This window comes from Pan troglodytes, chromosome 10 (assembly GCF_028858775.2).
Source record: "Pan troglodytes isolate AG18354 chromosome 10, NHGRI_mPanTro3-v2.0_pri, whole genome shotgun sequence".
In the NCBI taxonomy this organism is placed as follows: domain Eukaryota; kingdom Metazoa; phylum Chordata; class Mammalia; order Primates; family Hominidae; genus Pan; species Pan troglodytes.
In genome coordinates, this window is record NC_072408.2 from 68,648,823 (window position 1) to 68,671,928 (window position 23,106).

The 23,106-nt window shown below is 42.7% G+C and overlaps 1 protein-coding gene across 1 annotated transcript; it reads right to left on the bottom strand.

Moving 5' to 3' along the window:
• Window positions 1-687: 687 nt before the first annotated feature.
• LOC134807581 (dystroglycan 1-like) lies at window positions 688-22,466 on the bottom strand. Its single transcript, XM_063786879.1, has 4 exons — window positions 22,373-22,466; window positions 6,468-6,789; window positions 5,310-5,533; window positions 688-2,529 (listed from the first exon to the last, which is right to left on the bottom strand). The coding sequence occupies exons 2-4, from the start codon at window positions 6,729-6,731 to the stop codon at window positions 1,545-1,547; spliced, it is 1,473 nt and encodes a 490-aa protein (XP_063642949.1). The 5' UTR covers window positions 6,732-6,789; window positions 22,373-22,466; the 3' UTR covers window positions 688-1,544.
• Window positions 22,467-23,106: the final 640 nt, after the last annotated feature.

Sequence of the window (23,106 nt, forward strand, 5' to 3'; positions counted from 1 at the left end):
GGTTGCAGTGAGCCAAGATCACACCATTGCACTCCAGCCTGGGCAACAAGAGTGAAACTCCATCTCAAAAATAAAATAAAGACTGCAACAGATGAATGATTTAGGAATAATAATAACTGGACAGAGTAATGGCTTGAAGTTCCTTCCAGGTTTGTGAGTCTTTGATCAATCTATTGTAAACACAATACACATTAAATAATGTGTATAAGGCATAAGATGGGTACTGTATTTTGTTATCGACTTTTCTTTTTTCTTTTGAGATGGAGTTTCGCACTTGTTGCCCAGGTTAGAGTGCAATGGGGCGATCTCAGCTCACTGCAACCTCTGCCTCCCGGGTTCAAGCGATTCTTCTGCCTGATCCTCCAGAGTAGCTGGGATTACAGGCACCTGCCACCACGCCTGGCTAATTTTTTGTACTTTTAGTAGAGACGGGGTTTCACCATGTTGGCCAGGCTGGTCTCAAACTCCTGACCTCAGGTGATCCTCCTGCCTTGGCCTCCCAGAGTGCTGGGATTACAGGTATGAAACACCACACCCGGCCTGTTGTTGACTTTTCTTACATGATATATTCTTAAAGTTTTTTCTTCCTAAAAACAACTCTATTCCTTGAAAAAGTTGGAAAATATAGACAAATGTAGAGAAGAAAATCAAGCACATGTAATTTCATCACACGGTTACCACTAGGTTACTCTTTTAATTATTTAGTTGGTTGCTGCTTGTTAGTATAAATATTCTCTGAAAAATATGGCAAAGAGAAAACTCAACAACTCCCACAATCTTACCTTGTACCTTATTAAAGTCAGAGATAGTCCCGTATCTTGCTGTTAATATGTTTTTGGAGGTATGTGGGTAACTTATAACCATGTCAGTAGAATCCAAGTTAAGTACTGTATTGCCTGGCAAAATCTGGCTAGTTCTTGAGAATCCACTGAAAGCTAAATGTTCTGTGCCTGAGAACCAGTCACTAAGAATATGCATCATAGTTTTTGAGCCCATATTTTCAGGTAACGCAAACGCATTTGAAAATTTAGACACCTCAGAAAGGGACAGTTCAGATAAGTCATGTAATTGAGTAAATGATGGGGTCTCCTTAGAATATGACTGAGTTTTCATAATCACATCACCGTCACACAATAAGCCTTTATCTACGAGTTTGCTGGTGAAACAATCAGTTTCCATGGGCAAAAGAGTTGAGTCAGATGTACTATTCCATACAAATTTTGTATTTATGCTTATGCCAGGAGCTGAAATTATTTCTGTAGGAATGATGAATGAATGAATCTGTTGAGAAACTTCAGGAGTGTCAGATGTGTGATTATGCTCATGAAGGTGCTGTTGACTTAGCTGATTTGACAGGAGTACTTGACTGAACTCAAGGGGAAAATGGGAGGCTGCCAGTGTCTCCCTTGCTGAAGCTGTAGGTGTCAAGAGACTGTCAGGTGAACGTACAGATTTTTCCCAGTGGACTGGAACAGAGCCACTCCATTTGCTGAGAAATGTTGTCATTGAAGACAGTACTTCTGAAGGCATGGCTATATCCTGCATTACTGAGGGCTTAAGAAAATGAGAGTACTTGGATAATCAAAGGAGAGCTTGTGAATACCGGGCTTGACTGATTCTGAGACAAGTTCGGGTAAAATAGTATGCTTTTGTATTTCTGTCCCATGGATTAGGGTGTGTCCTTTTAGTTCCCACTCTGGAGAGTCTAGTTTTTCTACTGACATTGACAGTGTAGAAGTTCTACCCTGAAGGAAGTCAAAATCTGTGAATGCAGTAGCCGTTAGTACCATCGAAGGAGTGACTTCAGGAAAAGCAGCAGAATATTCAAGGTTTGTAGTCAAGGACATTTCCTGTAGCGAATTCTGCAACACTGCTGTATGCTGTGGCCTTTTAGTCTTTGTGCACTTTTGGAATAAACTCCTTGCAGTATTTGGAATAAAGTTGGGATCAGGGATAGGAGTGATCTGTCTCAAGGCAGCACATAAGCTGGGAATTGGCGATGCCTCATCTTTGGGCATCCAGTGAGTCACTGAGGTGGGTAACAAAACAGAGAAAGGTTTGCTTAGCTTTGTAATGAGTTCAGTTGGCCCCATCGTTGAAGTGGGGATTGAGCTTAACTGCCTGGGTCTTCTTGTTTGAGACTTTTGAAGTAATCTCCAACCTTCAATTGTATATCCTAAAACTTGGGCAAGATACTTAGAGGAAGCTTGCTGTTGAAACACTTGCATTAGCTCTGGCAGTACTGTGGAAACCTTATATCCCATAGGCCAGTGGAATTGTACAAGGTCACCTTGTAAAGTGATGACATGCCTAGGATCTTCAGCCATCACTGGAGGATTCCACAGATGCTTGTTTATCTTGCTTCTGAATGGGCTCATCGTCACTGAAGAAGGATCTAAGTGGAAATAGTCGGCCAGCGTGTATACCAAAAAGAGACGCTCTTGGACACCAAGAGCTTCAGCAGCTGCTTTAAGAGTAATTTCAGCTATAATGGCAGAAAATTCCTTTGAACCTCCTTCGGCCCTAATGCTGAAGATTTAAAACAAAAACACAGCATGGATTACTGCTTGATTAGCAATCCCTTATTTTTATGTATTCCTTCAGAGTTTATGTGGTATTCTCACATACATCATCGCATTGCTACATCCAACAACTAGGAGGGAAGAGAGGGCAACTATTATTGTTCTTAGTTTATAGTTGAAGAAACTAAGGTTCAAAGTAGCTAAGTACCCGAAGACGTAGAGTAAGCACCTGATCTAAATCCAGGTATTCTAACTTCAGATGGGAAAGTAGGGGATTTCAATGGAACAGCTGTGGGTTTTGGAGTTTAAAAGTTTAAACTCCAATTTGTCGGTTAGACTGGCTACATTATTTTGAGGTATTTGACTGATCTGAGTCTCGGTTTCTTCAAATAAAAAAGAGGAATAGCACTTAACTTGCAGGGATGTTCTGAATCTTAATTGAGGTAAGACACTTTGCGAGTGAGCTGGCACACTGATGAGCCTTTCACTACCCTGGGCCTTTACTGTTCCTTTCTTTCCCTCCCTCTGGCCTTCCCTATCCTTCCTTTCCTCATGTTCCTCCCTCTGTCCTTCCCTTCATTATTCCTTTTGTCCTTTCCTTCCCCATATCCCATATCCTTCCCTTCCTTTCAACTTTCTTTATCTCTCCCTCTGCTTTGCTTGTTATATTTCCTTTTTTTTTTTTTTTTCTGGAGTCTGGCTGTGTCTCGAGGCTAGAGTGCAATAAGTGGTGCAATCTCAGCTCACTGCAATCTCCACCTGCTGGGTTCAAGCGATTCTCCTGCCTCAGCCTCTGGAGTAGTTGGGACTACAGGCACGCGCCACAACGCCCAGCTAATTTTTGTAATTTTAGTAGAGATGGGGTTTCACCATATTGGTCAGGCTGGTCTTGAACTCCTGACCTGAGGTGATCCACCCGCCTTGGCCTCCCAAAGTGCTGGGATTACAGGCATCAGCCACTGCTTTGTTACATTTCTTTATCTCTCATCTTTTTTGCAGCTAGACCAACAGCGGGTCCCCTCTCAGATACAAGTACTGGTCAGTGGCACCTGCAGTTACTGAATGTGCTCTTTTCAGTAACAGCCCATGGTGAGGCTGCAGTTCAGAGCTGGCGTTGGAAGCCAGCGGCTCTAGAAGAGTGTGGTTTGCTGAATGGAAACCAAAGTAGTAATTCTCACAGGACCAGAAAGGCTCTGAGGGTGGGACAGCCCGGTTGAAATGAGCAGTCATTTCAACCTATAATGCATTTCTGGCTAGCTAACTTTTTCAACTTTAGAAATCCATTGTGGGCCGGGTGCGGTGGCTCACACCTGTAATCCCAGCACTTTGGGAGGCCAAGGCGGGTGGGTCGCTTGAGGGCAGGAGTTCAAGGCAAGCCTGACCAACATGGTGAAACCCTGTCTCTACTAAAAATACAAACAAATTAGCCGGGCATGGTGGCAGGCGCCTGTAATCCCAGCTACTTGGGAGGCTGAGGCAGGAGAATCACTTGAACCTGGGAGGTGGAGGTAGCAGTGAGCCGAGATCACGCTACTGCACTCCAGCCTGGGTGACAAAGCTTGGCTCCCTCTAAAAAAAAAAAGAAAGAAATCTATTATGGACATTACTTCATCCAGTTTTTGCCAACATCCTCCATCCAAATTAAAACAACTAAATTAGTTAAAGCTACTAATTTAGTCTCTATATGTTATATATGGTTCTGTTATTGCAGTCATACTTTTAAATATTTTTTATATTTTTTAAAATTTTTATTTATAAAATAAATTTATTAAAAAATATTTAAAATGTTATAAATGATAAAATATAATATAAAAAGGAATAGTAAAAATTTAAAATTTATTACAAAAATTTATAAAAATAAAATCCTTTCTTAATTTTTATATTTTACATTTCTGTGTACCCTACTGGAATACTACACTATGAGTTGCCTGACAGCAGCTTATTCATATTATCTTCAACTCCTATCTCAGGAGTCTTGTATAAGATGCTTAGGCACTCACCAAATTCTTATTGAATGAATGAGTGAGTCAATGAACAAAAGAACGAAAACAGATGGAATGACATATGTGAAAGTACTTTATAAATTGTGAATTGCTGTGTGGGAGTTAGTTATTATTGGCCTGATCTATAATTTTCACAATTTTGCATAAAAATTCTTTTAGAAGATAGAGGTAACTTTCTAGAGAGAAAACTTCAAAGTTTAGGTTGAGAGAGAGAGTAAATGACATGGTTATGTCTACATTTGAAAATAATTTGAGGAAGATAAAAATACTTGAATGTGAATTGTTAGGCTATGTAGAACTGCCTTTTAACCTTTTAAAAATAGATAATACATGAACACAATATAAAAATTCAAAAGGTAAAATAGGAGATTCATTGCCCAATCTCCTAGTTTCTTTCACTTACGTTACCAGAATATTCAGATACGTTCTATGTTTTTATAGACGTATATGTATACAAGAAGCTGCCTTTCGAAAAAGAAAAAGAGAAAGGACTGTTTTCAGTTTTCAGCTAGTACATGGTCGATGAGTGTAAAACAAAATGATATGAGAAGTAAAAACTTAGTTCTCCAATTTTCATTTACTTGGGAGTTGTTTTCCCATTCAAGGGATTATTGTAATAAGCTTTGTTTTAAGGTTTTATTGTTTAGCAACATTGTGAAAACATCTCTATGTCTTCTGTTCCTCATTCTTTTTTAAATACAAGATTTTATTTCTTCAAATCCTATCCTTGCTTTTTGACTACACTCATAAACTGAGCACTACACACAGCCACCCTGGTACTTACCCATTGGGAGAAGGCACCAAGCTTCCCCTCACCTCATTCCCAGCCAGCACATGAAGGGTAAAGATGAAAGCTGTTTGTGTTTGCTGAAAACAGAGAACCCCAGATACAAGCACCATGATTGGGTAATTTCCTCCCTCATCTTCTAAGGGCAGTCCTTGCAAGGTCTTGGTGGGAGAATGATATTCCAGCCATCTTGGCAGTTTGACATCATGAACTAGGGTAACCTGTTCAGGTATACACGAAACATAAAGTCTGAACTTGCCTTTAGGAAGAGGTTTGAAACTTGCTTGCTCTGTCTCTGTGGCAGTGCATTAATACTAAGAGTTAGCCAGGGCATGGTGGCTCACGCCTGTAATCCCAGCAGTTTGGGAGGCCGAGGCGGGCAGATCACAAGGTCAGGAGTTTGAGACCAGCCTGACCAACATGGTGAAACCCTGTCTCTACTAAAAATACAAAAATTAGCCAGGTGTGGTGGCATGCGCCTGTAATCCCAGCTACTCAGGAGGCTGAGGCAGGAAAATTGCTTGAACCCGGGAGGCGGAGGTTGCAGTGAGCCGAGATCATGCCACTGCACTCCAGCCTGGGCGACAGAGCAAGACTCCGTCTCAAAACAAATAAACAACAACAAGAAAACAAAAACAAACAAAAAAACCTAAGCGTTAAAGACCTCTGCTGAGGTACGAATGTCAAGTTTCCTCACAAACCCGTTTTTTTTTGTTGCTGTTGTTTGTTTTTTAAATCCCTAGAAACAGATATCTTTTTTCGTCTCAGGTTTATAAAGTCCTTATAAAAAAATACAAACTTTTACTAGAAACCACAAAATATCATTAGGCTCATTAAAATATTTGGCTAAGTATTTCTCTAAAAATTTTTTTTACCAAAACCTAACAACTACCTAATATAACTGACGATTAAGGTCTGTGTCTTAAAAATGCTATATTCTATTAAAGTATTAAGTTGCTCTTCCCAAACTGGGTTCCCCGTAATCAATTATTATTTATGAGCCTTTACAAATATTTTTATTTTCTCAGTTAATGCTCTGAGACACCAACATAAAAATTATTATGGGAGTAACTTCGAAAATTTGGGTTCTATTTATTTTAATATCTATAAGAACACAATGCTGAACAGATAGGTTAGAGATACATAGATGCTTACCTGAAACTGACTTATTTTCCCATGGAAGGCATAGGGAGATATTGGATAAGAGAGTAATTTTCCAATAATAGCAACCGTGTCTGGCACACCGTGATGAACTTGGATCTCTTCACATGAGTAGTGGGTAGTCACAGCTAGCATATTCACAAAGAAAGATGTCAGCACCAGCACAAGATATGGTATTGCTGAAACTCTTCTGATCCATTTCAGGGGCAAATGGGTGCCAGCGATGTCTGCCCCCATGCTTTTCCTACCAGTATCCATTGCCTCAGTATAGTTAGCTCTGCCTGGGTAACTGGATATCACTTTACTGAACCTTACACTGTTTAAAAACAAAAGCAAAAACATTTGAGCTCAATTAATTAGCACTTCTTGGGAGGAGGAAATAGATTTTATCTATCTTTGGAGCAATATTTAAAGTTTAGAATTCTTTTGTTTTCATATATCATTTGCATCAACTAATGGAGAGTTAAAATGAAAACCCCTACTACCTGCAAACATCACTGCTCTGTGGTGACTATGAAATGAGTAAGAGAAACCATAGATGCATTTTGACCTTGTGTCTGCCTTGCACTGCTCCTGTATCCAGCTCTACTTGGAGTTTAATATTGACTCTTAAGAGGACAAATTAATTAATATAATAGTACATTGAAAATATAAAACAAACAACAACAAACAAAAGCCTTCTCAGCATTGCCCTTATTCCCATTTTTCCTCTGTGACCCTGTGATAGACATTAGAAGTTTCTGCCTTTCAGAAGCTTTTTTTTTTTTTTTTTTTTTGAGATGGAGTCTCACTTTGTTGCCCAGGCTGGAGTGCAGTGGTGTGATCTCGGCTCACTGCAACCACCGCCTCCCGGGTTCAAGCAATTCTCCTGTCTCAGCCTCCCAAGTAGCTGGGACTACAGGCACACGCCACCACGCCCAGCTAATTTTGTATTTTTAGTAGAGATGGCATTTCACCATATTGGTCAGGCTGGTCTTGAATTCCTGACCTCAGGTGATCCACCTGCCTTGGCCTCCCAAAGTGCTGGGATTACAGGTGTGAACCACCACACCTGGCCTAGAACCTTTTCATCTATGTTCCCTTTTCAGTAGTAACAGCCTTTCTTTGGGAAAATTTCCCTCTCCTACCTCATGATGAGCTGATAGCTGCCAATCAGTCACCCATCTCTTTGGTCAAAGGAGTAAGCAAATGATTCAGGCCTGCTCAATCATAATACTCAGCATCTCTTGCTAGGGGAAAAGACCCATTTGAGTAGGAGACCTGGGCTCAGCTCACCAGAGTCTTTTACTGTTTTCTGTGATTTTATATGGAGATGCTGGGGCATAAAATCTCTCACTTTCTCTCTGGTTGCTCTGATGTTGCCATGTTAACCTACACCATCACTACTACTATTACTACAATGATGACTATCACTACTGTCAGTACCTCTCTCTACTTCCTCGTACCTATCTCTATTTCCTCTGTCCACTCTATCCTAGCCCTCTCTCAGTCCACCAAGTCCAGCTTCGCTGGTTTCTGTTACTTGCTCTGAAAAAGCTCAGCGATACACAGGTACCCCTGAAAATGTCGAATAACCACTTGTTTCAAACAATTGTCAATTTATTTCCTCTTAGCTCCTGTATCCTCTATCAATAGGCTAAAAGCATTTATCCCTCGTAGTGAGCACAATTTTCAGACTTGCCAGCAGAGGGCGATAAAGAGACACTGCGGGAGGAAAGAGGCGCTCTTGGTTTCAGCCCACGTTGTGTGTGAACCGGTATATTCAGTGGCACTTTGCTGCAGCCACTCCTCTCCCTTGGTGATTTGTATGCAGCCCAGCCCAGGCCTAGTGAACCACTTCATCATGACGCTCCTGACAAGGACACTGGCATGTTCCAGACCTCACGTTGGCAGTGGCACCCCAACTCTCTCTGTGCACCTGCCCACCGGCCTTGGCTCATCTGTGCCCTGGAGGGCTGTTTCCTGCTGCCTGGTGGCTGTGGACCAGCTCTGGCGCAGGCAGCCCAGCTGACTTCTCTGTATAAAGTGGGCTGCATCCATACTTTCTCTAATGAAGTCTAAACCTCACCCGTGTGGGTGGACTTCCTCCAGGTTTTCCTTTCCTTGGGTACTCTCTTTCTCTCTTTTTTTCTTTTTTTTTGAGACGGAGTCTTGCTCTGTCGCCCAGGCTAGAGTGCAGTGGCGCGATCTCGGCTCACTGCAAGCTCCGCCTCCCAGGTTCACGCCATTCTCCTGGCTCAGCCTCCCCAGTAGCTGGGACTACAGGCGCCCGCCACCATGCCCGGCTAATTTTTTGTATTTTTAGCAGAGACGGGGTTTCACCGTGTTAGCCAGGATAGTCTCGATGTCCTGACCTCGTGATCCGCCCGCCTCGGCCTCCCAAACTGCTGGGATTACAGGCGTGAGCCACTGAGCCCGGCCTCCTTGGGTACTCTCTATTACCCCTAAGACACGCTTTCCAGTTTCTTTCCTTCCTTTCTTTCTCTCTTTCTCTCTCTCTCTCTTTCTTTCTTTCTCCCTTTCCCTTTTTCTCTTTCTCTTTCCCCTTCCTTCCTTCTTTCTCTCTCTCTCTTTCTTTCTCCCTCCTTCCTTCCTTCCTTCCTTCTCTTTCACCAGGTCTTACTCTGTCACGCAGGTTTGAATGCAGTGACTGTGATCATGGCTCACTGGAACCTCCACCTCCCAGGCCCAAGAGATCCTTCCACCTCAGCCTCCTGAGTAGCTGGCCCAGGAGATCCCAGGCCCAGGAGATCCTCCCACCACAGCCTCCTGAGTAGCTGGGACCACAGCCACCACACTTGGCTAATTTTTTAATTTTTGTAGAGACAGGGTCTTGCCATGTTGCCCAGACTGGTCTCGAACTCCTGGGCTCAAGTGATTCTCCCACCTCGGCCTCCCAAAATGCTGGGATTATAGGTGTGAGCCACTATGCCCAGCCACCAGTCCTCTCTCCATCTTTTTTAGTTACTCCCCTATCCTAGTTTAGCAATTTATATTCAACTTCTTCTGTTCAAGTTACTGAGTGGTTTCTGTCTCCTGATTGGACCCAGACAGATTAACCCTTACTCTTACCATTTCTTGACTCCTAGTTTCTGTGACCAGCTTGATTTTTGTCTTACTTTTATATCATCATCATCATCATCATCATCATCATATCTCTGAAGTGTGCAAAATGGGAGAAACAATGCCTGTCTTACCTAATGCTGCATATATGGGAGAGTTTGTGAATTATAGGGTGATATTTTATGTTTGCTGTATGTATTCCCGAACAACACTTCCTTATCTTTGCTGGATTTTCTTCCATCCCATCCTCTCTCTAAACATTCCCAGGAGGTTGGTGCTTGGCTTTTGCCTTCTCTCTGTACCTTGGCTTTCCCAATCTATTGCTTCATCCTAATCTCTTGCTTGAACTCTCCCCCTACTCCACCCTGCCCCCCGTCTCTCCTACTGTCATCACTTATTCTCCATGGTCTTCATGCTGGAAGATAATGACCTACATTTTTAACTTTACGGTCAAACTTTATTCATTCAACACACATGAGGGCCTATCATGGGCAAGACACAGTTGTAGGTGCTGAGCACAAAGAATTGAACAAGACAGGCAAAGCCCCTGCTCTTACGGAGTTTACATTCCACAATTTAACCCTACTCTGATCTTCCAGACTTCTCTCTCTACATTAACTTGTGCTCCAGGGGAAAGTGAATGTCTCAATGTTATTTTTCTGCCTTTCTACCAATTATCCCACCTGCAGCGACGTCCAGCCCCTCTGTCTACCCAAACCCTGTGTGTTTTCCAAGACCTTGTTTACATCCATCCATGAATCCTCAGTAGAAAACTCCAAAGCGCTTCTTACAGCAGTGATTCACAACTATTTCCAGTAGCAACATATCTGAGAGATAACACACGTTCTTTTTTTTTTGAGACTGAGTCTCGCTCTGTCGCCCAGGCTGGAGTGCAGTGGCACGATCTCGGCTCACTGCAAGCTTCACCTTCCGGGTTCACGCCATTCTCCTGCCTCAGCCTCCCGAGTAGCTGGGACTACAGGCACCTGCCACCACACCCAGCTAATTTTTTTGTATTTTTAGTAGAGACGGGGCTTCACTGTGTTAGCCAGGACGGTCTTGATCTCCTGACCTCATGATCCACCCACCTCAGCCTTCCAAAGTGCTGGGATTACAGGCGTGAGCCACCACGCCCAGCCAACACATGTTCTTTTGTAACAGTGGCTCCATATGCATTGATTCTCAATGAGTAAAGGGAGATTTTTTACCAGAATCTCAGCACTTAGGCATGGAGAGCATGTATAGTTTCAAAGAATCTCTCCAGTGATTCTGGTATGTCTCCATAGAGGGTGTCCTTCCCTCTATGGAGTTCCTTCCTTCTTCTCCACACCCTGTTGAGAATCACTGGTATTGGTTATAGGTGTCAGAAACATGAGTCAATTGCCACCATTCTTCCTGGTGGCAATTGCAGGAGAATTAACAGAAGTAACTACCCTTGCTTGCTTGGCTTTCAAGAGGGAAACTGTTTTAGTACATTGGGGCGGCCATAACAAATGACCATAGACTAATTGGCTTATTAACAACAGAAGTTTCGTTTGTTTTGTTTTGTTTTGTTTTGTTTTTGAAACAGGTTCTGACTCCGTTGCCCAGGCTGGAGTGCAGTGGCATGATCTCAGCTCACTGTAACCTCCACCCCCCATGTTCAAGCGATTCTCCTGCCTCAGCCTCCTGAGTAGCTGGGATTACAGGCATGTGCCACCACGCCCAGCGGAATTATTATATCTTTTATTCTTACACTGATGATGTAGCCTTTTGGGACCCCAGTTTAGATTCTTCCCTTTTGTGGGGACCTTAGGCTTTGTTTCTTGTCCCCCGTGTACCATGCAGCCATTTAAGTAGGGATGCAGTCTTCCTGAGTGATCAGGAAGTCTCAAGGACAAAGCTTGCTTACCTCTTAAGGTGCCTGCCTTTGCTGGGTTTGGAGAGCTAAGTATTCTTGCTTTCTGCTGTCTCAAGAGTTTAAAAAGATACTTTTATCCAGCGTTTTATTTGTTTCTATTGGGAAAGTCATTTAGGGTATCTAATCTGCATTACTACTGAAAATGGAAAAGTCTGGTAAAATTCCAACTTGAATGCAATTATTTTTATCAATAGGGTTTCTTTTTTGACACAAAGAACCCAGTGACTAGAAAGCCTCCAAATTTGGATTCAGTTTAGCAGAGAGAGCAGAGGAGAATCTATTACAAGGTAGAGGGACTGTAGTTCTAGCTATTTTCTTTAGGCCTCTGTGGCTGCCAGGGCACCTAGAACCTGATTATTTGCTGGCTTTCAGAATTGACTACTCAAGATCTGTATCATTGACACTGAAATGTGAAATGTGAGTTTTGAAAGAGATTTGGATGAAACTCCCCCTAGTAACTTACTGTTTATAAACAAGTTATATGGAGTTAAGTGAGAGATCCACTCTGGGAGTGATGAGTACTTGATACTAGATTGGATAATGTAAACTCCACTGATAGGTGTAGCCAGGTGTGCTGTACTAACACCCAGAGAAAACAGTTCTCCTTGCCTTACCTTTTTTCTTTTGACTTGCTCAGTTGTCTTGAGATCAATACAGATACTGTTTTCTGAGAACATTTCTGAAAAATAGTTTACTTTTTAAATTCATGTGAGCAAACTACTCTCAACGGCAATAGCAAGATGATAAACGCTGTGTTCTTAGAAAAAGGCAAATGACTATCTTCCTCTTTCTTCCACTCTAGGGACAATGAAGCCTGGTGTAGTGAGAGTTCCTGGAGCAAACCAACAAAATGAGGCACACTCCATGCTCTGCTTCTGCTGCCTGGAGCGCACATTGACCCAAGATTTCTTCCAGCTTAAAAATGCTACCATTTTAAAGAAAATGTGGCACATATACACCATGGAATACTATGCAGCCATAAAAAAGGATGAGTTGATGTCCTTTGCAGGGACATGGATGAAGCTGGAAACCATCATCTGCAGCAAACTAACACAGGAACAGAAAACCAAGCACTGCATGTTCTCACTCATAAGTGAGTTGAACAATGAGAACACATGGACACAGGGAGGGGAACATCACACTCCGGGACCTGTTGGGGGGTAGGGGGGAAAAGGGAGGGAGAGCATTAGGACAACTGCCTAATGTATGCAGGGCTTAAAACCTAGATGGTGGGTTGATAGGTACAACAAACAAACTGCCATGGCATATGTATACCTGTGTAACAAACCTGCATGTTCAGCGCGTGTATCCTAGAACTTAAAGTTAAAAAAAAAAAAAAGCTATCATTTCTCTGATGTACTGCAGGCTGCTAATAGAAACTTCCATGATCGTTCGGAAAGCAGTTAGGTGAATGTGGCTTCTCAATATATGGTAAGCAGCTCATGGCCAGTGACAAGACCATCTGCTTCCCCTACAAGTCTTGTTCAAGTAGGCAATCCACGATACTGGCCAAAAAGACACCGGTAAGCAGTTTAGAATGCCTGAGTAAAAGCTCCCACAAACAGCAGATTTTTCAACAATTTTATAAACATTTCTTGGCCGGGTACAGTGGCTCACGCCTGTAATCCCAACACTTTGGGAGACTGAGAGGCGGATGGATCACCTGAGGTCGGGAGCTCGAGACCAGCCTGACTAAGATGGAGAAACCCTGTCTCTACTAAAAATACAAAATTAGCTGGGTGTGGTGGTGCACGCTTGTAATCCCAGCTACTCAGGAGGCTGGGGCAGGAAAATCGCTCGAATCTGGGAGGCAGATGTTGCAGTGAGCTGAGATCACGCCATTGCACTCCAGCCTGCGCCACAGAGCATGACTCCATCTCAAAACCAACCAACCAACCAAACAAACAAACAAAATTTCTTGAGTGCCCACTATGGTCTGGTTTTGTGTTGAGTGTTAGAGATAAAACAGTGGATGAGACCAATCCCCTCCCCACTTGCACAGCTCATAATCCTCTAGTGGAAGACGTAGACAAGAAAAGAGGCGATTCTGTTAGAGTTTGGCGAGTGCCAGGATAGGGGTGGTAGATGCTGCTACCTAAACCATCTCTGTGTCTACTTTACTGAAAGGATTACTGGCTGTCCACTGAGCTTTTTAGTCAAAATTATAATACACATCATAACAGCACATATAATATGGTATGCTGGAAATGAACCGCCATACATAAAAGAGGAGATTTGGAGGATAGGGGAGGGTGGCAAGAAATGATGTTGGAAAATTATAATTATTTGACTTTTTTTTAACCTTTCGGAGGGTTTTCAAACACATTATATCAAGAGAAGTTGTTTAATAAATGATACATTGGTACATTTTCCTGGCATGCAGAACACATAGAAAAGAGTAGGGAAAGGAAATAAAGAACATTTTTCATTTGGAACTAAGAAATCAAATTTTAGTATTTTTTCATGGCCACGAAAGTCTTATTTTTAAAATTAAAATCCTTATGTAGAGAATATTTGACATCTTCATTGTGAGCTCTGAACATATCCCTTTTCTAATGCAGCCATGTAAGCGAATCAGACATTAATGGACCAAAAAGTTCATCAACACACAGGCTTGTCAATGAACAGGAATGGCACGAGCACCAGAATGTGTTGGTGTTTTCTCAGGAATAAGAGTTAAATAAAGCTCGACTCTGTCAGTGGCACACGGTGCCAGCACCCTGGCCCACAGACACTTCACGGTTTGGTAGTTCCTGCTTGTCAGCACCTGTGCTTCTCTGTGCTTCTTTGCTTGAGCTCTGGGCACAAAAGTGGAGTTTGACAGTTAAGTATTTTAGCAACTGTCTCCATGGTGACTGGGCCAGGAAATGAGCTTTGACCTGACTCTATTTTATGTATTGGGAGCCTGGCTCCAGGCTCTGAGCCTTCTTCTGCACCTTGCCTGGAGAAGCTGCAGCTGGCATCCTTCCCCTTGGGCCCTGGCCATCTGGCCCACTTGCCAGGGATTGTTTTCTCCACATCAGGAGATCTGGGCAACCACTCCCTTCTGAGAGGCAGCTGCGAGGGAGGGTGTGGGAGTGGAAAGCCTATTTTAAGTAGGGAATAATGGGAGACACAAGGCTTCCCAGGACAGCTTGGTGTGAAAAGAAAATTTTATTTCAGTTGTTTGATATCTTCAACGATATTCTTCTGTGCAGTATGTCTTTGTCAGTACTAGTTCTACCTGGAATGTTTATACTTATTCTCTCTTATTGAGAAAAACATCTTGATTCAGTTAAAAACATTCCATTATTTTAGAGGGCTAAGTTTTCAGTACTGGGCTCTTTGCCTCACATTGTCAGGTCACAAAGAGAAGTTGTCTTAGTGAATGGGACATTAAAGACTGTGTTTTGATGCATTCCAGGAAAATGAAATGCCATCTCCTGGGACATAGTCTGTGGGTGGGATGCTGTGTGGGAACCCTGCGCGCCAGTGACTGTTAGTATTGGTGGGAGTGAGTTAGGCATTCGGAGGGAGGAGGGATAGAACAGGAAAGAAGGTTAACTTGCCCTACCTTATTCATTTTGCTTAGGGCATAATCAGCACCATAGCAGATTCATCCAGAGGTAATTTTCCTAATCACCAGAAGGGGGACCTGGCTGACTATAGTCAGGTGATTGCATTTTTTTTTTGGGGGGAGACTGAGGCAGGAGAATCGCTTGAACCTGGGAAGCAAAGGCTGCAGTGAGCTGAGATCACACTGCTGCACTCAGCCTGAGCAGCAGAGTGAGACTCTGTCTCAAAAAAAAAAAAAAAGTTCTTAGTGGCATCTGGAATGGTGAATCCTTTCCAGAAGGATTTCAATTTGCTTTGTCCAGATCCATCAGAGAAATCACTATCTGTGGCAGCAATCGCCGTACAAAATGCATTTCTTAAATAATAAGACTTGAAATTCAAAATACCTTCTTGATCCAAGGGCCGCAGAGTGAATGTTGCATCAGCAGGCAAGAAAATAACATTAATCTGCTTGTGCACCTCCAACACAGTTCTTGGGTGACCAGGTGCATTGTCAATAAGCAGTAATATTTTGAGAGTAATCTTATTTTTTTCTGAGCAGTAGGTCTCAATAGTGGGCTTAAAATATTCCATAAACCATGCTGCAGAAGATGTGCTGTTATCCAGGCTTTCTTGTTCCATTATTCAGAAATCACAGGCAGAATACATTTAGCATACTTCTTAAGGGCCCTAGCATGTTCAAAATGGTAAATGAGCATTGGCTTCAATTTAAAGTCACTAGCTGCATTAGCGTCTAACAAGACAATGCCTGTCCTTTGAAGCTTTGAAACTTTGAAGCCAGGCATTGACTTCTCCTCTCTAGCTCTGAAAGTCCCGGGATGGCATCTTCTTCCAATAGAAGGCTGTTTAATCTACATTGAAAATGTGTTATTTAGTGTAGCCATCTTCCAACAATGATCTTAACTAGATTTTTTTTTTTTTTTTGAGACAAGGTCTTGCTCTGTCGCCCAGGCTGGAGTGCAGTGGCACGATCTTGGCTCGCTGCAACCTCTGCTAACCAAGTTCAAGCGATTCTCCTGCCTCAGCCTCCTGAGTAGCTGGAATTACAGATGCGAGCCACTATGCCCAGCTAATTTTTGTATTTTTAGTAGAGAAGGGGTTTCGCCATGTTGGCCAGGGTGGTCTGGAACTCCTGACCTCAGGTGATCCACCTGCCTCGGCCTCCCAAAGTGCTGGGATTACAGGCGTTAGCCACCGTGCCTGGCTTAGCTGGATCTTCTGGATAAATTGCTACAGCCTCTCCATCAGCACTTGCTGCTTCAGCTCACACTTTTACATTATGGAGACAGCTTCTTTCCGTAAACCTCATAAATCAACAGCTGCCAGCTTCAGACTTTTCTTCTGCAGCTTCTTCACCTCTCTCAGCCTTTATAGAATTGAAAAGAATTAAGACCTTCACCTGAATTAGGCTTTGGCTTAAGGAAATGTGTTGGTTGGTTTGATCTTCTATCCAGACCACTAAAACTTTCTTCATATCAACAATGAGGCGACTGTATTGCTTTCTTATCATCGGTGTGTTCACTGGAGTAGAACGTTTAATTTCCATCAAGAACTTATTCTTTGCATTCACACCTTGGCTAACTGTCTAGCACAAGAGTCCTGGGTTATTATTATTTTTTTTAAATCTATCTTAGCTTTCCACATGCCTTCCTCACTAAGCTTAATCATTTTTAGCTTTTGATTTAAAGTGAGAGACTTGAGACTCTTCCTTTCCTTTGAACACTGATAGGCCATTGTAGGTTTATTAATTGGCCTAATTTCAATATTGCTATGCCTCAGGAAACAGGGAAGCTAGAGGAGAGGGAGAGAAATGAGAGAATGGCTGATCAATGGAGCAGTCAGAATACACACAACATTCACTGATTAAGCTCACCGTCGTATAGGGGTCTCGTTCATGGCACCACAAAGCAATTCCAATAGTAACCATCAAAGATCACTGATCACACATCACCACAACAGATACAATAATTTTAAAGTTTGGGCCAGTTCAGTGGCTCATGCCTGTCATCCCAGCACTCTGGGAGGCCTAGGGAAGAGGACTGCTTGAGCCCAGGAGTTCGAAACCAGACTGGGCTATGTAGTGAGACAGCTCTAAAAATATATATTTTTTAGTTTGAAATATTATGAGACTTACTAAAATGTCAAACAGAGATAGAAAGTGAGCACATGCTGTCAGAAAAATGGTGCAGATAGATTTGCTTGATTGAGGTTGCCATAAACCTTCAATTTTTTTTTTAAAAACACAGTATCTGTGAAGTGTAATAAAGAGAGGTGACAATAGAACTAGGTACACCTGTACAACGTATTTGCTCCTGACTGCCTTAACCTAAGTTAGAAAATCATCTAACATGGCCAGTGCAGTGGCTCATGCCTGTAATCCCAGCACTTTGGGAGGCCGAGGCGGGCAGATCACCTGAGGTCAGGAGCTCAAGACCAGCCTGGCCAACAAGGGTGAAACCCCATCTCTACTAAAAATACAAAACTAGCTGGGTGTGGTGGCAGGTACCTGCAGTCCCAGCTACTTGGGAAGCTGAGGCACAAGAATTGCTTGAACCCAGGAGGTTGCAGTGAGGTGGGATTGCACCACTGCATTCCAATCTGGGGGACGAAGCAAGACTCCATCACCAAAAAAGAAAAAAAGAAAATCATCTAAGACTCTCCTTTCCCCAAGTCACACACCTCTATCTTTCTCTCCTTTGGGCCCAGGGATCATATCAGCTGTCTTCTATTCTTCCACCTGGGCCTATTTTCTCTTGGGCCTTCTGCTGAACTGAATTCAGCTCTTCAACCTCTCTTCACATCTCTTCATTCCCTTTTCAGACACCCCCAAAAAACTCTTGACTTTAGAAAAATATTTGTAGTCTTTAGGAACTATACTGAAGTGAACACATGAGGGTAAAAATGAAAAAATGAAACCAAACATCAGAAAGTTACTAAATTTAAGAAAAGAAGAATGAAAGCGGAAAAGTATGTATCTGCAGTTCCCAAATGGGTGTGCAGTGAAATTTGTTTTGCTGGGCAGTAGTAAGCAGGCAGGAAAGTGTTTTGTATTCAAAGCTTGGAAACTCTGGCTTAAACCAAGTTGTATCAGTTTATTTGCTGCAGACCTTCTTTGATCCTTTAACATGCCAAAATAATTTTGAGTTTGCCTGAGGAATTTTAGGCCTTGGTGTTCCCAACTTCTCTGACCATGTTATGGCATGGTGATAATATTTCTTGCAGCGATAGCTGTCCTTGGCCAATTGTAGATGGGGTGGAACCTGGTCTGTCCTATGTGCAATTGTCTTCCACTTATACTCACTTATAGTATAGGAAATTCTTCTTCTAGGAATTGGCGCTATTCACTCTCCTCTCCCAATCCACTCCCCATTTCTGAGACTGGTTTTCCCTGCTTGTGTCAGCAAAACTTGTCCTTGGTCCCTTTCTCCTTTTGCCTGACAACATAAGTCAAAGAGGTGGAACAACAGCTGTTGTTAGGCCGCTGAGTCTCTAGTGGTTCAAGTGACAACATTTCCTCAAAGAAATTGGCTGTGTGGTAAATTTGTTTTTGTCTCTTCGGGGAGGGTCATCTCCAGGTCATTCCTGCACAGGTGATATATGGGGAACTGGAAACTATTAAGTAAGCCTGAAGGAGCTGCTGTGGAGTGTGCTGCACAGAGAAGAGCCATACACATACTATAGCTTGTGTTGGACAGGAGGACTCTTGCAAAGGATTCAACCAATAAATGACGCTCATCGAAAAAACTTCTGCTTCAAACTAAACAAATCCCAGGGTGAAAGTTTATGATCAGAGACTCTGAAGAGTATAAGCAGGGAAGTCCCATTAACTCACCAGGAATAAGGTGCAGGCATTTTCAATCAAAGGTAAACTTGGGGTTCTACAAATAGGATGACCTCAGTGAATATGATGGCTTTAAAAGCAGGGGACAAACCGAAAGGGACATATTGTCCGTAATGAGTATCTTTTTTCCTCTGGATTTCCATTTGTAAGCCTCACATACTGTTCCTTCCTTGGACTATTCTATCTGAAGTAGGACTGTCTACTGCAGGTACAACTGTAGTGATATGAACACCAGGCCACATATGTAACTGTATAAGAAATCTATGTTTATTTTCCTATAACGCAATCTAATTTTTGTTTGAGCCTCCATCCCTTCAATGTAGCAGAAATCCATCTGTCAATTTGGGGAGGTCCCCCACCCTTCCCAGGTTGCACCTAACTTCTGGAGGATGCAGAATTTTTGTCCCAGTGACAAAAAGTGGCACATGGGGGTATAGGGTTTGAGTCTGGTCTCTGGTCATTCTCCGGTCTAGGGCATTCACTGTGACGGCCAACACTAGAGTCACAAAAAAATCCCCCAACACTCCAGCTCCCACGGGGCCCACCCCCTCAATATTAATCTCTGGATGCACCTCAAAATCATTTCTCTTCCGGGATATTCTTGCTTTATCTCTTTGATCCGGGAATCCACAGACTTGTCTGAAGCTTGAGTAATCCCCCCTTCTCATCTGACACTTGAGTGGGTGAGGGAGGAAGGGAAGGGCCCTTCTCAGTGGTCACCTTCACATCTTTGTGCTCCTGACTTCTAACTCCTTCCTTCCCCCACGGCTGGGAAATCTCTGTGTAATCTTGCATGAGATTTCTTTCTCTCGCTTAACAAATAGGCTTCTAAATCTTACGTATGCCTGTATCTTTCCCATTCCCCATGGGGACCTGAGTTTTGGAGACTCAAAAGTCAAAAGAATCTCATTTGTTTCTCTACTTTCTGTTAACTTACACTGCCTGGGGGTAGTGGAACTCAGAATAGTCTATCTGAGAGACTTGAAAGATGGTAAGAATGAGATCAGAGAAAATATTACAGGAAAACAGTGACTAATGCTTCAAAAGTATGTCCTACCTCATAATTATTGATTAATTCCCTAAGAGAAGTGGCTGGGATGGCATTTGGAACAAAGACGAAACCTTTTGATATGTGCTAAATGGCATATAGAAGCTGTGATATAACACGTAGGAGATCTTAAGAAAAAATATTATTTGTAACAAATAGAAATTATTTAGGATATGCGCTAGATTATATGGAGGTCCCTCTCTCTCTACTGTGACTTGGCTGTAGAACTTGAGGCTCCTTGCTTCTCCTTCTAAGTACCGGCTTTCTCATTTATTAAGTGGTGATAATAACCCGGACTTCACAAGATTTTTGTGAGAATTAAATTCAATTAAATCATCAAGGAGATGCATGATAGCCATTTAGCAAATGCTTGTTTGTCCTTTTGCTCTTTCATCCATTCACATGTTTATCTTTTCTCATCAGATATGCACACCTTACTTCTCCATAGCAAGACCACAGCCACTGTTAATGAACCTTGTGTAATATGTATAATAGGTGGTTGGGTGGGTGTGGCTCCATCCTACCCACTTATCTCATCCGTTACAAATGTACACCCTAAGTAAAATCCATAAAGGTAAGCCTTGGGTTCACTATTCCCATAGAGCTGATGAAACAAATGCTTATGACTAAGACCTCCCCATGGCCGTTAGTGGTTCCTAATGAATGAGTTTTGAGCAGAAACATTATCTTTAATGATAGCCTTTAAGCATGCACAGCACCTGCCTCCCCATCTCTCTAAGTGAACATTATCAGTGATGTTTTCTAGGCTTCACATACAGCATTGGAGGAGATAAAATCTTAGATCTAGAGTGGAATTCATAACTGCTATTTTTCTTTTTAAAATTGAGGTACAATTTTCACACAATAAAGTGCACAGGTCTTAAGTGTTCAATTTAGTGAGTTTTGACAATTCCACACAGCCATGTAACTGCTATCCAAAACAAAAATTTAACATTTTCATTACCCCAGACATTTCCTTATGCTCCTTTCCGGTCAACCCTCCCCCCAACATGGCAGCATTTTTCAGTATGACAGCTCCCACATATTCTTAGGGGTGCTTTCTATTTTATTTAACATTGAAACTCTCACAACTGCCTTCTGTTGGAAGTAGGCTAATAATGAGAGCCAACACTTGCTAAGAAGAGATTTCATGCATCATCGCACTTAATATTCATAACTATCCTGTGAGGTAGGAACTATTATTTCTTCATTTAACAGATAAGGAAACTGAAGCTTAATGAGATAAAGTTGCTCATGGGTCAATGAGCTCTTCAGTAGCAGAGCTGGGATTTGAACTCAGATTGGTCTGATTCCAGAGCTTGACTTTGTAACCAATATGCTACTGTGCTAAGGAGCAGAGGCGCCTCAAGGTTTAGATAATGAGTGCGATTTTTCCCAGGTCTGGATTTTGTAAGAAAGGAAAAAAAGTATAAGTTGTTTATATATATATGTGTGTGTGTGTGTATATATATATATATATACACACACATATATAATACACACATATATATATACATATTCACAGTATAATCCCATTTCATTTAATATACTTATGAGACTTGTTCCCCTTTCATTAAATTGTGCCAGCAAGATTTTTACTAGTTGACTGTTAAGAACTGGTAATAGTAATAATGATCATCATAATGATGACTTTTATGAGAGCAACCATTTTTTAATACTTAACTATGTGTCAGGTGCTGTGTGAAACACTGCACCTAAATTTCCTTATTTAGTTCTCGTAATCACTGTAATGGTAGTGTCTGTTACTAACATCTTTTTTTTTTTTTTTTTTTTGAGACACAGTCTTGCTCTGTCACCCAGGCTGGAGTGCAGTGGCACAATCATGGCTCACTGCAACCTTGACCTCCTGGGCTCAAGTGATTCTCCCACCTTAGCCTCCCGAGTAGATGGAACCCACCATGCCCAGCTAATTTTTTAGTTTTGTAGAGATGGGGTCTCGCCATGTTGCCCAGGCTGATCTTGCACTCCGGGGCTCAAGCATTCCTCCCACCTCAGCCTCCCAAACTGCCGGGATTACAGGTGTGAGTCACTGCGCCCAGCCCATTTTTACAGGCTAAAAATGTGAGGCTTAGAGAGTCTGAGTGACTTGCGAAAGCTGCACAGCTAGAAAGTAGTGGAGCCGATTTTGAATCTTGGCAGTCTACCCAGAGAGCCTTTACTTTCAACCACTACATCCTCTTGATCCTCTGCGTATGCCCTCGGTCCTGTTGATAAAGAATGGTCTTGGTTCCTGCCTGAAACAGCTTTCATCAGAATTAAATATGTGTGTGTGAATTCTGCCAGCTGGCTCTTTTTTAGATAAGAGCCTTTTAGTTCCAAACACTTAGGTCCACCTGGGCTTTAGAACATGGGAAATAGCCAGGCTGGCCCTGGGCCAAGTTGTGAAGTAGAGGAAGTGTGTCTGGGACATTTTATCCTCCTCTGCACGTTGCCATACCCTCTAAAGATCCTATCAACCAAAGACTGCTCACCTTTCAATTCCTGGAGCCCAAGTCTTGCCAGAGGGACTGAGTCCTTCAGCTGTGGGCTTGTTGAGAGCCCTGCTTTTGCCCCTCCCTTGCTCCAGCCTGTGGTGGCTTTTCCCATTTATATCGAAGCCAGTTTCACTCTAGCTTTCCTGTCCAAGCCTGTGCTGATACCCTTAGGGAGGGAGGCTGGTAGAGGCTCTCCGGACATCCGAGGTTCTCTAGAAATAGGGCCTTTATCTATTTTTGGCAATCTCAGAGGTGTGTCTTCCAGTACTGATAGGAAAGGCAGGCAGGGCAACCTTACTGATAACAACAGCTCATCTGCAGATAGCATTGAATCTGTGTGCTGTGCTGTTCTGAGTGCTTTGCAATACATATTAGTTTATTTAATCCTCAGTACAGCTCCAGGCAGTGTGTTTGTCAAGGCCCCGGCAAGAGACAGGGGTCACACAGGTGGAATTCTGAAGAAAATTTAAGGAAGGGACTATTTACAGATGAGTAGGTAGATTTAAGTGAATCCATGAGGGATGGGGAGGCATACAGGAAACCAGCAGCAGTGGGCAGCTGTTCCCAGCCCTGGGCAGAAGGGGCAAGCCAAGGACCTCGTGTAACCGGAGCCTGATGAGGAGCTGCTGTAGGAAGGGCAGCTCTGCGGAGCTGTCTGTGTCTAGAGGGATGTGGCCAGAGCCCCAGTGGTGTGTGGGCAGGTGAGGAGTGAGGGAAACGCTGACTGCTCT

Bases quoted from the DNA above. Each gene is read 5' to 3' on its own strand.
- LOC134807581 (XM_063786879.1), bottom strand. From the start codon at position 6,731: ATGGATACTGGTAGGAAAAGCATGGGGGCAGACATCGCTGGCACCCAT. The intron at 5,534-6,467 runs GTAAGCATCTAT...ATACCTGAACAG, and splicing joins GGAAAATAAGTCAGTTTCAG to GTTACCCTAGTTCATGATGT. The intron at 2,530-5,309 runs GTAAGTACCAGG...TTAAATCTTCAG, and splicing joins TTGGTGCCTTCTCCCAATGG to CATTAGGGCCGAAGGAGGTT.